The following is a 13,487-nucleotide window of genomic DNA, read 5'->3' on the forward strand; positions in this document are numbered from 1 at the left end:
CTATGTCACCAGTTTCTCCTGTTTTTCCCGACATTTTTCAGTTTCGCAATGCATCTCTCCCGCGACGACCTTTGTTTTGTTAGGCTAGCTATTGTCCTTCCCTCCACAGTCTTCAACTATCACATTACGTTACATATTCAAGTTGGCTCACCAGCTCCTATCCTTAAACACTGTCTCTCATCATGTATATTTTCAAAGACTAAAGAGATGACTGGTCGGATTGTCTTGCGTCTCTCTCTCTCTCTCTCTCTCTCTCTCTCAAACTGATAAGGTAGAATCCCCAGTAAACTATCACTAGAATTATAAAACCACTCTTGAAAATCCACATACGTAATTTCCACTCGAGTTTGTTGGAAGTGGTGAATATGAAGCACCGGCGAAACGCTAGTGAATACAGGGCAAGAAAGCTTCGTATTCTGAAACCGTTCTGCGCCGCACCACCAGTACTTTTATTTATTTATTTATTTATTTTTTTATACCGTTTTAGTGACAGATTAACAAGATTTCTACATTATTACCAGGAGAAGCACTCTTGAGGACCTGTCTAATCATCTTTGTGGCCTTTGAAAATAATCGTGGTGAGAAAGCGGAGCGTTTCTGAATACGGGCCAGTAAGGACTGTCCCCTGCCTCCCACCTCCACCAGCCTAGAGTTCAAACATTCCCTTCCCACCGCGGCCATCTGCAGCTGACAGTTTGGTGAGTATAGCAAGTACCATTTTCTTGGAACTGTAAGCAATACAATCACATTAGCTCCCGCCCGGCCACGTGTGAATGAAATGGCCTCTCCAATATTGTTATCCATCATATCCACGTGACTTCTGATTCGCGCCGTTGGAATTGAATGGGATAGGATTGATTGGAGGCTTTAAAATTTGCATAAAAGACTGTCACTATAAAGCTATGGTAGTTTATTTCGATATAGGCAATTTTATAACTTATCATCCTTCAGTTTGCATTTTTTAAAATTTATTTACTTTGTTGTCCTTTTGTGATATGATTATTTCCTGTGTTGATGTAGGCAACTTGATACAGGATACTTAACTTGCCATGATTTTACTTTATGTTTCTTTACCAGTCTTTTGTGAATTTAATTTAATAGTAATATTTATCATTGTTTCTTATTGTATGCATCAAGACAACTGACTGCGTGGCACAAAGACTGCTTGTCAAGTGAGGTTTGTATCAGGTGAATTTTTTAAAGTGTGAACATAAGGGACATAATACTGGACAAAGAGAAGAGTTGCCATGAAAGTAATACCCCCAGTGACGAATGAGACTGTAGTTAGTGTGCTGTGTAATGATGGCATACACACTTTTCCTCTTCGGTAAAACAAAAAAACAAAACGCTTCGATTTGTACATATTTATTTCATATTCACTGGCATAAAGAAACGTGGTGATGTTCCAAGTTTCATCGCCTTAGTCTAAAACAGTGATAATAATAATAATTAACATTTTTGAAAGAACAGGAAACAAGCTGTTGTTCATACCTTTTTTTCTTTTGAAATTACGCGAATGAACTTTCTTACAGCATTCTAGGTGAGAAGTAGCAAAAAATAATGAAAATGAAAAACTTGCCAGATGTTCCCAAGACACTGGCAGCGGTAAGGATTGAGATCAGCAGCATTCTTTACAGCAGTTTCTTTTTAAGTCTACAATATCACAAAATATGTACTCCACATCTACTAACATGGATCTAAGAACTTCACAGACACTTCTTTCTTGAATGATTATGTACATTCTTTTTAAAAACGCTCAAAACTCCAATTGGCCAAATATCTACAGCCTTGTTTTTACCATTCATCTGACTTTTTTTTTCCTTTTAATGTTTCTGGAATGGGTGCAATTAACTGACAGGTAAAGGTGACAGTAATAATTAACCTGCCAAACCAAAACATCAAAAAATAGTAAATCAACTTGTCTCACTTTGACAGATAGAACCATTTTTTTCTTATCTGGTCAATAAAAACATGTAGTTTCATTTATGTTCATAATTGATCACTGTGACAATTCGTAATGAAAGCAACCAAAGGCAAATCACTTATCATTTCTTCCTTTTATTCAACTCAATATGACCTCTGTACCTATGAAATAATTATAAAAAGTAACAATAATTGCAGTGATGATTATTTGAAAGTGAAGTATGTACTGTCACTGATATAGAATAAATTGATACATGAAATAGTTTTATCTGGCAGTGAGACAGGTGTAATTCTGTAATAACACCTAACAGGTCAGGTGTGTGCAGAAATTCCTCATCTAGGACTGTAAGAAGTAGAACCTCACAAAGACATTTGATTTTACTAAGAAGTCTTAAGTTGCAGTATGTTTTAAGCTCAGTCCTGATGGGAATTATATCAGGTTTTCGTGTGTGTGTGTGTGTGTGTGTGTGTGTGTGTGTGTGTGTGTGTGTGTGTGTGTGTGTGTGTCACTGAGGAGTGCAGGAACATGTCAACAGAATATTGAGAAGTATTAAGCTCAAAGACTGTTGTGTTGTTCTGAGGTTCTACTGTACAACTTCCTTTGATGATACAAATATTTCATGAGACTTACAGAAAAGTATTTAATGAGATTCACACAACAGTAGCAATAATAATGATGATGATGATGATGATGATGATGATGATTATGATGATGATAATAATAATAATAATAATAATAATAATAATAATAATAATAATAATAATAATAATAATAATGAAAATTAGTAATAACAGTAATTATATCAAATATTTCACATCTTGAGCATTAGATAAAAAAAAAAATAAATAAATAAATAAATGCACAAGTAAATAGTTCATATTATCTAACAAGACCATACTGAATAAGTCAATATGTTTCTTCCTCACAAACAGCATCATTTTGATCAGCTTTGTAGAACGTTAAATGGAATGTCTCGGTCATCCTGGAATGCACATCCACCACTCGTTATTCATGTAAGTTTGAGTGGTGTTTTCAGCTTAATTGTGGGCAAGAATATCTTACCAACAGGTATTTCCTAGAAATTACACAATACTCCAAATATAAACACACTCTGGCTCTTCTTAAAACCCTTCAATAAGAAGAACTCGTTGGAAAATGCAAACATGTGATGGGTCCACTTTGACATCCTCTAGTATTTTGTACTTCTTAGAGAATGAGACACAGAAGAAGGAATGTTGAGCATCTCAGAAACCTTACATGACTTTGAGATAGAGGCTAGTGTTTTATATAAGCATATGCATAAACTTCTTTGACAACAAGTAGTGCATCTATATGTGTGTAAGCAGGTGAAATTAAATTTTATGTCCTTGTACAGCTTTTTTTCACTGGAAGGACAGTGCTACTCACTCAGTGCAATTATGGGACACATTAATACTTCACCCAGTCGCTGGTCACTGTAGCCGCTGGGTGGATATGTGTGGTTCATGTTTACACTAACAATGCTACTGAGTGAACAAAGGGTAGCAAGTAATTTACAAGGTTGGATATTTACAGGTATTAATTTCCTTCACTTATACCACCTGAGAATACACCAGCAATAAGTAAAGTATGGCATTCATAAGAGATACATGATAAACAGAGATGAGATACTGTAGTTTTTGTAAGAATACCTCAAAGTCTAGATTCTCAGCTTTCACAATTGAAAAATATATATTTGTTGCATCAAGTTTTCACGAAATGTACATAATTACAGTATTGGCACATGTGGCAAATAAAATTTAAGTTACTTGAAGTACAGAAGTGTCAAGGACTCACTCACACTAGCAAGGTCATCACCGGTCCCTAGATAAACTCCTATGTACTCACTCTAAGAGTAAAGCTAAGAACTTTTGCTGAAGTATATTCTACCAGTATTGAAAAGCTAACATGGGACGGATCTGCAATAAATAAATCTTGATTCAACTGCAGGAACTGTGAGAAGTACAGAACTTGGAGAGGAGACAAGGGCTATGCACTCTATTACTATCTAAGTACAACTAATGAAAGCTACAAAATGAAGGGTTATGAGCAGTAACCTAAAAACAAAAGTCAATTCATGCTGGTGTCTTAAGATGTAACAGAAGATGTGCCCAACATTATTTTCACTACTACGTGCCACTGCTATATAAAAACTGTGCAACATCTTGAGCATTACACTACTAATTGCTAAGTTGTTCCACTTTTGTCCAAACGTTTCCTCTCTGCATCAGTTAGAGCACAATACTCAATATTATGTAACAGTACAAACTTTTCCTTTATTCACAGAGTTGGTAAGTGTAATTTAGATTTGGAATTCTGTTCATTCATTGCTCTCTTGATCCACCGGTGTGGCATGGAATGTGTTCTTCTTAGTGTGCTATTTTAGCCCTTGTGTGGCCTGTATGGAAAGGTTATTTGCATTTTGACAGCTCTAGTATGGTGAGAACTGTTATCTTATCTTCAAAGTTCAGGTCAGTTCAAGATGCATGCACATTTGCCTCAAGTCAGTTTTGTCTTTGTCACAGCTGAGATCACTGCCTGATGCAGTTTTCCCTTGAGGGCAAACATTCTAATGCAAGTCTAAGGCTATGTACAGAGGAACTCTTCATTCATAACACCATAACACTTCCTTTGGATATTCAGGTCAATATCCTACTGTCAACATCTAATATATTTTAACTAGAACATAATAAATCACAGCTTTAAACATCACAATACCTAATATAAGAACATCAATCAGCTGCTATACTCCAATACATTTATACAATGTTATGAATACATACACAAAAAAATGTATAAAAAAATCTAACAAACTTAATTTTTTTTCAAATACAGGATTGAACAAATATACCAATAATTTGTATAACTGTCAAATATGAATTATTGCACATGTAAAGATGCAATTCCATAATTCAATGGAAACACTCTTTTCACTGTCACTGTGCAATTAATAATTTGCTTTCCTTTTAAATTTCCACTTGAAGTTTCTTAACCACACTTTCAGTGTATGTACATCAGTATGTATTTGATTCTCTCTGGTCAACCTCCCTCAAGGACTGACTGGCATCCCTCCCAAGGCATGGCACAACTCAAACAAAACTTTACAAAACCAACAACACCATGTATTCCTCATAATTATAAAGCATTTTAAGGTTAAGTTGCCTTAAATACCTCAGAGAGACTTTGTATTTCTAAGACTGTTATTAGTCAGAATTCACCAAGTGGCTGAAAATACATCCAATTCCTGCAAAATGAGATTCATAAATTATAACCAAAGTTCTATGAAGCACCTAGGCATTACATGAGCACTTATATGTGTAAAAAGCAAGATACCTGTGGTGCAGCAGCACAGCTGTACATAAAGAGTACAAAACAAGCAAGGGGAACTAAACAAACTCCTTTCTTTTCCCTTTCTGCTTCAGATACAATAGTTTCAAGTTTTGTAAACTACTTTAGATAGTGGTTTCATATTCTTACAGCATCAGTGAGTAAGGCATATGAATACTTTGCCTGCAACATTTGAGAGGAACATATTATATGTACTGAAGGGATACTTCCAGCAGTATGAATCTAACAAGTTGTACGTACGTGGGAATAACTAAATACCATCTGTGCATACTGCAGGAACTCAACACTTACCTATCATATGTCCCATGTGGAAAAGACTACAGTACTGCAAAGATCAAACACTGACACAGGAATAATGTGTGGTGCACATAAGCAAAAGAGACTGAGATGTTTAGTATACTTGTTTCCTTCAAACCTTTGACTGACCACACTTTGTTCAAAAACTTTTACTGTGCATTGAGAATGCACCATAAAGTTCTAAGTAGTAAATTATAACTTCCGGACAGCACATAAAAGAGTGTCCCAGACCAAGATAATGTTGTCGGTGCTGGACAGTGCATGGAAAAATAAGGAATGTCACCATAATAATATAAAGGCTTTGCAGGAATGAACAGTAATTGAGTGTTTCTGCCACACCACAACCACACATCACAACAGAACTGGAATTAATCACCTCACAGCCAAAGCTAGACAGAAGTAGAATGGCAGTTACACACACACACACACACACACACACACACACACACACACACACACACACACACACACACACACACACGTTATTGCAGAAAACTTGGTAGTGTGTTTATCTGTTAACAAAGGTGTCTGGAGAGTGTGAGTGTACATGTAGCACCTTTTGCACCGTTGGACACCATCACAGTGGTAATCATGTGGTTTGTGGACATTTGTTTTGTTTTGTGTGAAGGAATCAGGCTATGCTGGGAGTAGGGCAGGTGAGGCATGGAAGGAAGATGTGGAGGAGGATGAAAAGTTAGGATGGTGTATGGTGTAGGTGGAGTGGCAGGAAGCACAGGAGAGGGGTGGTGTGGAGAGACAATCTGGCATAAGCACTACAATAACTTATAGCAAGAGAACAAGAAAAAAAAAAAAATCACAAGCTAGGCTGTGGGATGTAGTTTTCTCTACAAATAAATTGTCAGTGTGCTGCACCAACACTGCTATCAAGTATAAATAACAAGATCATCCAGTAATCATGATATTCTCTACTGAGCTTTACAGCATCAGAATGACAAGAGTACTGCTCACTCGTACATTAGTATCTTCTTGAAAGCTTTAGGTACAAAATCATCTCCATCTGATGGAGAACATAATACATGAAGTACTTGCCATTTCATCTTGTTACAGACGATATGTTAATATCAAAACGTTTCAATTCAGTGCCACATATACACGAGTTAAATGTACAGTCAGCAGTAACACACCAGAAGAGTGCTATGTGCTCATCAACATCCTACTCTTCTCTATGGAAATACATAACTTATTAAGTATGAGATTAAAATGATGTGAAACCTTCATGACAACTTAGCAATACTCAAGAGGTGTTCATAATTTCAGGCTTCATAATTTTATTTTCAAACAGTTTACTGCTGGAGCAATATAACTTGATAAAAAGTTCACAACCTCAGTTGCAATAAGTTGCTGGGCTGACCCGCACAACTTGGGGTGTTACCAATAAGCACCCTCATTGCACACCAATTAAATACATGCCGGGGAGAATGACCGCCACACTATGCAGTGCTGATCAACTAATGAGACTTTATGTACACTATCTGGACATATGTACAAAACATGTCAACGTAGCTCTAGGTAAGAGATTGGCATTAGTTGACTGTCCATGTATGCATCTCTCTCTCTCTCTCTCTCTCTCTCTCTCTCTCTCTCTCTCTCTCTCTCTCTCTCTCTCTCTCTCTCTCTCTCACACACACACACACACACACACACACACTTTTGCCTATATCCTTCTTATGTTGTGGTATAATCTGAAGTTCCTTTTTTATCATATTTAAATATATCTTATGTTGTGGTATAATCTGAAATTCTTTTTTATCATATTTAAATGTATATTAAAACTAACAGATTTAACTTTTCCTAAATGAAATTTTTATCCAGGAAAGCCTTCATCCTAGAAAGTATTGCAGGAGTCACCCATGGTGTCTCCATTCCTGTCACCCTCACACCTTTGGCACTGGATTTCTTCTCTAGTGTAGTAATTCCTTTTCCTTCTACAGTGAGGAGATAACAAATGAAGTCAATCTATGCATTACCCACAAGATCCCTTCCCCCCCACTAGTGTCACGTGCTACACACTAACACTAGGACCACTCTGACCACTGCTGTGTGTGAATATTTGTGCGTATGAATCATGGGCAGGTGGTTCTGTATACTACTGAAATATATGCTATCATGAGAACATGGGTGTATGTTGGCTTTCCTGGGTGGCTGGAGGCTCCTTGTGGAACTCAGAAAACATCAAAATGTATGATCAACTCATGTCTGTAGGTATACCTTTATCAAATGTCATTCTTCAATATGAATGTTTCTGGCAAGGTTTCTCAAAGGCAGAAACTCAAAACAGAATATTAATGGCATATAACAGAGGACATGGGACTTGCCATTCACAAATTTTTCAATTCACAAAACTTGTCTTGAAATTAAACTTTCATATTGAATGCGAGGGAAAAGAATGCATCCAGGATTTGAAATTAAATATCACAAATAACCAACAACAATCAAGACCCTGTGGAGTCATTCTGAATGTTTACTCTGATGTGTAGTTTCTTTTGGTGGCAGTTTTCCATTTTCCAAAACTCTCAGTATGTGAAGTCTTTGACATCAATGGTGTAGCTTATAAATATTCACAACACTTGAAATGACGTGCAAAGAAACTCAATCAAACAGAAAGAAAACAGAGCACACTTTTTTTTTTCATCAAATAACCAGAATAGTTTTCAGGTATTTTTTAGGCAAGGCAGAAAATGCATCAATTCCATTCATATTTTTTTTCAATTCCCATGGAAGCAAAACCTCCCTCTTGAAAACTGCAAACATTCAAGCAGACACACACACAAAACAGAAACAGCACAGCTTATTTCTGAGCTTTTCAGTCCTTCACAAGAAACAGACTTTCTCAGACATGGTCTGACATTTCATGTTACATTAGCAAAAAGCTGCACACTAGCACCAGAAGCTCTTCACTCAATCCCGTGGGCGAAGATCATGACAAGGCCGGGGTCCAGCAGCATGTCGTCATTCATGTGTCGGTTGTCACATGCCATGACCACCACTGCCTGCTTCCCGGGCACTCGCTTGCAGATGTAGCTCTCGTAATGTCTCCGATTCATCTGGACAGAGGGAAATGTACTGAATCTTGTTGGAATATTTTGTGACACTAATAACACCATCATATCAACACCTTGTTGTATAACAGGCTTCAGAAGCAGGAGGTCTATCTGTGTATATATGAAGCTGACATAATTATTAAGAGATAGTTCGGACATCATTCAATATATAAGAGGCTCTAGAAGCAAGGGATCTGTTTGTATGTATATATAAGGGTAACATAATTCGTAAAGGAGATACTTGAGACACCATGCAGTATAATTATGCAGAAAGAGTTTACTGTACTATTTCTGAAGTTCATTCATGAATTATTTGTTTTGTCAGTTCATGCACACCACACAGCAAATAATAATGAAAAATGAGTGTGTTTCAGGTTGAGGCAAGCTGAAGCTCTTGCATCACTTCATTCTTAGCCCACACTAAGCAAAATACAAAGAAACAATATCACCTGGTACACACTACCTGTCTAGTCTCCAGCGTGGACAGTCCTGGTGGCCAGCGTCGCTCGTGGGCATTCTCCATGAGCTGGTCTATTATGTGAGGCGGACACCCTGACTCACTCAGGGACCGACGAATCACAGCCTGTTGGGAAGACTGGTCACTGTGGCTCACTGCTGATCTCTTTACATGTGGTATATAAACCAAACCTCATCTCTATTGATGCCTTTTTCTGGGAAATCTGACATGGTGGCCAGGCCAGGAAGCCAGAATTGAAGACCCTGTTTTGTTCTGTCTGTGCATCTGATTCTTGGGTGCTCCGATCTGTTGTTCTCCCACTTCCTTGATGTTGAAACTTTGCACATTGCAAGATCCTTCAACATTGTAGGAAGTTGGTGAAAATCAATATGATCAAATTAGTTTGCACCTGACAATTAGCTAGTGTTGCTTGAGATTATAAGTGTTTACCTGCAACATGGCATCAGGAGTTGAGATCATGCCGCCCCAGCGGGTGACTCTTGCCCGTGCTAGGGAGCTGGCCCACCGTACCACCTCATCCTGTTCCATCTGGTCAGCTATTGCTCTCATCTGAGGGTTGCTGATCCTCATGGCACGCATGAAATCCTGCAGAAGGGAGAAGTATGTAGTATATACAACATTCAAGTGTAGATAAATGAAATGAAGGAATATGGAGAGGAAAGATAACAAGGCAACAGTAAATACCATATGGAGTGTATGCCACAAAAAGAAATCTAAACTGTTGCAGGTGCACTACCTTAAGGAGTTGAATTTCTCTCTTCTGTTCATTGAGCTGGTATTTATTTTCTGCAAGTTCCTGTTGTAGTTCAGCTATTTTGCCAGACTGGTTTTGTATTAAACTTCGCAATTCACGTAAGCAGTTGTGGTCCTGCAATTTGATAAAAGTGAGTGTGTCATTTTTGCTGATGACTGAGCTCAGGGAAACAATGGCTGGTCAGTCAATTCACATGAAGATGCACATCTGTCAATCCTCTTTAATCTTTCATTATATTTATCCTAACTTATGAACTTTTAAACTTGGTGACAAATCTTAATTCATGAACAATCAATTTATAAGTATTGAAAGTTAGCAATAAATTATGTTCTTTGTTTTGGTTTATAAAAAGAAAATTCACATTTACCTATTAATAACAATTATTAAATGTATATATTATTGTAATGTTTAAATGCACTGAATGGAAAAAAATTCAATCTCATGTCCATGAATTATGGAGTTTTGATGTTGGAAGCAAAAATTTTTACAGAACATGACTCATTTGTAAAGCTGTATTCTCCTGTGTCCTTAGTTCATGCTTAGGTATAAAGCTGTGGAGAGTAAATACCTTTAGTTCATCCTTAGGTATAATGAGGCCGCACCCCTGTTCACAAGGCACCGGGCGCTTGGGGTTGAACTCGCACTCCTCCAAGTGTGAGGTTAACGCATCAAGCTTCACAATGGAGGTGCAGCCATGAGGTTTGTTGTCACAAGAAATGTATAACCTGCAGGGGGAGCAATGACAAAGAGATAATAACAGGTCTTACTTTGCTGTTAGTAAAATAGATGATTCTCAGACCTTAAAACTACAATTTTGTGGAAAAATCAAATATCACATAACAAGTTGTGGGATAGACAGGAGGCAGAAATTCCAAGAGAGTTTCAATGATAATAAGCATTTAAACACTTACTTTGAAAGCAAACTGCGCAGTATTCTGGGGACTGATTTAAGTTGGGAGGAAGTGATTGGCTGGCGGTCGACAGGACAAGTCTGTTGTCGGGAGAGCCACTCATTGATGCACCCGCTGCAGAAGGCATGTTCACACGAGGGAGCCTGGCAGGTGAGCTTTTACCATTAGGCAATGTTGTGCCTCATGTTAGCTTTCATCATCAGATAATATTCTAGATAAAATGTTCAATTCCTGTACAAAGTGTGAAAAATTCATAAGAAGAAAAAAAATCTTAGTCAGAACTTCATAATTTTCTTGTGAAATAAAATAATTTAATGATCATGTAGGGTTTATTCTCTATAATATGGACTGGTTAAGTTTTAGGAAAATATAGAAACCAGGTGAGTCAAGGCAGCTTACCTGGAGGGGCTCCTCTAACACCTCAGAGCAGATAGGACACAACAACTCCTCGTCCACCTCCCCTTGGAATCGTGTCAAGTCGAAACCCATACCATCAAAATCTGGGGGACAAGGAACAAAGACATAAAGAGCCATTTCTAGCTGGAGCCTTTTTTTCACTGATTTTTTTTTTTGCACATTGTACTTTGTTGTAATGTCTGAATTATTTCAACTTATTCACAAAAATGCCATTGTACATTGTACATTAATTGAGACCAGCATTTCTATGGTCACTCTGGCAAATTCCAAATTCTAGAAGTGTGATATACCTAGTTTGCAGATCAGCATTCGTGGTGAATTTAAAATAAACTTCAACAAACATAAATTAACCAATTTGCATTTACAAAAGCACATCCACCAATGTTAAGTTATTTTTCAGCATTCATGATGGTGATGACTTATGACAATTCAATAATATTAAAATAGCAGCAAAATGAAATGATTGTACTGCTTCCTTCAAAAAAAGTGTATTGAATGACAAATCAAATCCAAAGGAAACACTCCACTCCTGATGCTCCTTAACATCATTTGCTCCCTCACTTAATACTGCATATTAGCCGAATTTATTTACAAGCTTCATAGTAAAAAGCAATGATGTTACCAAATTGCTATTGATTTTCTTAAAGAAGAGCTTGAACATAAATTTACAATCTACATTTGCACTGTTACATTTTTAAAATGTTCACATATTCACCATTAATATATATATATATATATATATATATATATATATATATATATATATATATATATATATATATATATATATATATATATATATATATGCATAATATGTTTAAAATCCCATGAAGCCTTGATGGTGTAACAATTTAACTGCAAGAACATACTTGGATTTAATTTAATAATCCTTACTAAATTACAAACATTTGCCTAGGTTTCTAAATTGGAATAATTCCACTAACAAAGGCTATTTAGACAAACAAAAGGACTGTTAAGATAGCTTTTGAACTACCCATTATCACTGAGCTACTTGACAAGTGGTCATCAATCCCCAACAAGTAAGTCATAACAGCCCCAACAGCTCTTCAATAGCTGCCAAACATGGTGAAAATTGGAATATAAAACATAAATAAAGGCATAACATTTCTCTTTCTACAAATATAATTGTGGGGTTTTGGTTTGTTATTGTTATGAGGTCATTTTAGATCCACAAATATCAGAGTATTACATTATGAGCCCCTACCGTCTGTACAAGCTAGAATAAAGCATGATAAATCCAGGCTTGATACAGCTCACTTGTCCTGCATGTGTGTCTGTGGTTTTGGTGTATGTGCCTTTGTTAGGCTGTCATTTAACACACCAGGTTAACAGAATTAGCATTAACAAATATCAACTACCACAAAATGCAATTCAAGCAGGAATAAACCACAATAAAACCATGCATAACATCTTTCTTTTTCTGCAAGTGTGTGTGTGTGTGTGTGTGTGTGTGTCTTTGTTAGGCGTGCCCTGCGTGTTGTGTGCTGACCTGCAGTGGTGGTGGGGGGAGGGAGGGGGTCAGGAGGCACCCACACTGACCATGGCTCGTCCCGGCGGCTGGCTCCCCAACAAGCAGGACCACGGTGCCTCTTTCAGCGTGCCAGGTGGACGGCGCTCGCTACTACTGCCTCAGCCACACTCTCCCAGTCTCCCTCTCTCCTCCCTCGACCCTCTCCCTGCCTCTGCCTGCCTCCTCCACCCTCTGGCTCCCTACGTACCTCCTCCTCCCTCTCCTTCCCTACCTCGTCCTGGCTTCCTCCTCCCGTCTCCCAAACCTACCCTGCCCACGCCTCCCTCCCCCTCCATCCTGTTCTACTTGCTCCTTCCCTCCCAGCACCTCCCTCCTCCTACCGATCCCTCTCCGTTACCTTCCCCATTACCTCTCCCAGCCCCTCACCTGTCTCCTCGTTTCTCTCCCTCCTCCTCCCCCCTTGCCCCTTCTCTCCTCCTCGTCCATCTCCCTCACTAGTCCAGCGTTGCCAGATTGTTTTGGCCATATTATCGTACTACACAGGTTGAAATTATTGTACTTCTGGTAAAATTATCGTGCGTATGTAATTATTCCAAATATTATGCAAAACTGCCACTTTCCAAATACAGAATTTAGGTTATATATATATATATATATATATATATATATATATATATATATATATATATATATATATATATATATAGAGAGAGAGAGAGAGAGAGAGAGAGAGAGAGAGAGAGAGAGAGAGAGAGAGAGAGAGAGAGAGAGAGAGAGAGGGTGTGT

The 13,487-nt window shown here is 37.7% G+C and overlaps 1 protein-coding gene across 10 annotated transcripts; it reads right to left on the reverse strand.

Annotated features, from left to right (window-relative positions):
• Window positions 1–1,349: 1,349 nt before the first annotated feature.
• Window positions 1,350–12,928, reverse strand: LOC135088744 (E3 ubiquitin-protein ligase NRDP1-like). Of its 10 annotated transcripts, none has more exons than XM_063983737.1 (8): window positions 12,770–12,928; window positions 11,192–11,292; window positions 10,793–10,947; window positions 10,450–10,606; window positions 9,864–9,995; window positions 9,557–9,712; window positions 9,110–9,244; window positions 1,350–8,652 (listed from the first exon to the last, which is right to left on the reverse strand). In XM_063983737.1, the coding sequence occupies exons 2-8, from the start codon at window positions 11,279–11,281 to the stop codon at window positions 8,503–8,505; spliced, it is 975 nt and encodes a 324-aa protein (XP_063839807.1). In that variant the 5' UTR covers window positions 11,282–11,292; window positions 12,770–12,928; the 3' UTR covers window positions 1,350–8,502. The 10 variants fall into 10 exon arrangements, with proteins under 10 accessions (XP_063839807.1, XP_063839806.1, XP_063839808.1 ...); XM_063983736.1 differs by having other exon boundaries at window positions 12,720–12,928; XM_063983738.1 differs by having other exon boundaries at window positions 9,113–9,244; window positions 12,720–12,927.
• Window positions 12,929–13,487: the final 559 nt, after the last annotated feature.

The sequence above is a fragment of the Scylla paramamosain genome, chromosome 31 (assembly GCF_035594125.1).
Source record: "Scylla paramamosain isolate STU-SP2022 chromosome 31, ASM3559412v1, whole genome shotgun sequence".
NCBI lineage: Eukaryota > Metazoa > Arthropoda > Malacostraca > Decapoda > Portunidae > Scylla > Scylla paramamosain.

What these genes read in the sequence shown, in the direction of transcription:
- LOC135088744 (XM_063983737.1), bottom strand. Translation starts at nt 11,281, where the DNA reads ATGGGTTTCGACTTGACACGATTCCAAGGGGAGGTGGACGAGGAGTTG. An exon ending in CTGCGCAGTTTGCTTTCAAA is followed by an intron (nt 10,607 to 10,792) that starts GTAAGTGTTTAA and finishes CTCCCCCTGCAG; the next exon opens with GTTATACATTTCTTGTGACA. An exon ending in CTCCTGATGCCATGTTGCAG is followed by an intron (nt 9,245 to 9,556) that starts GTAAACACTTAT and finishes CACAGTGACCAG; the next exon opens with TCTTCCCAACAGGCTGTGAT.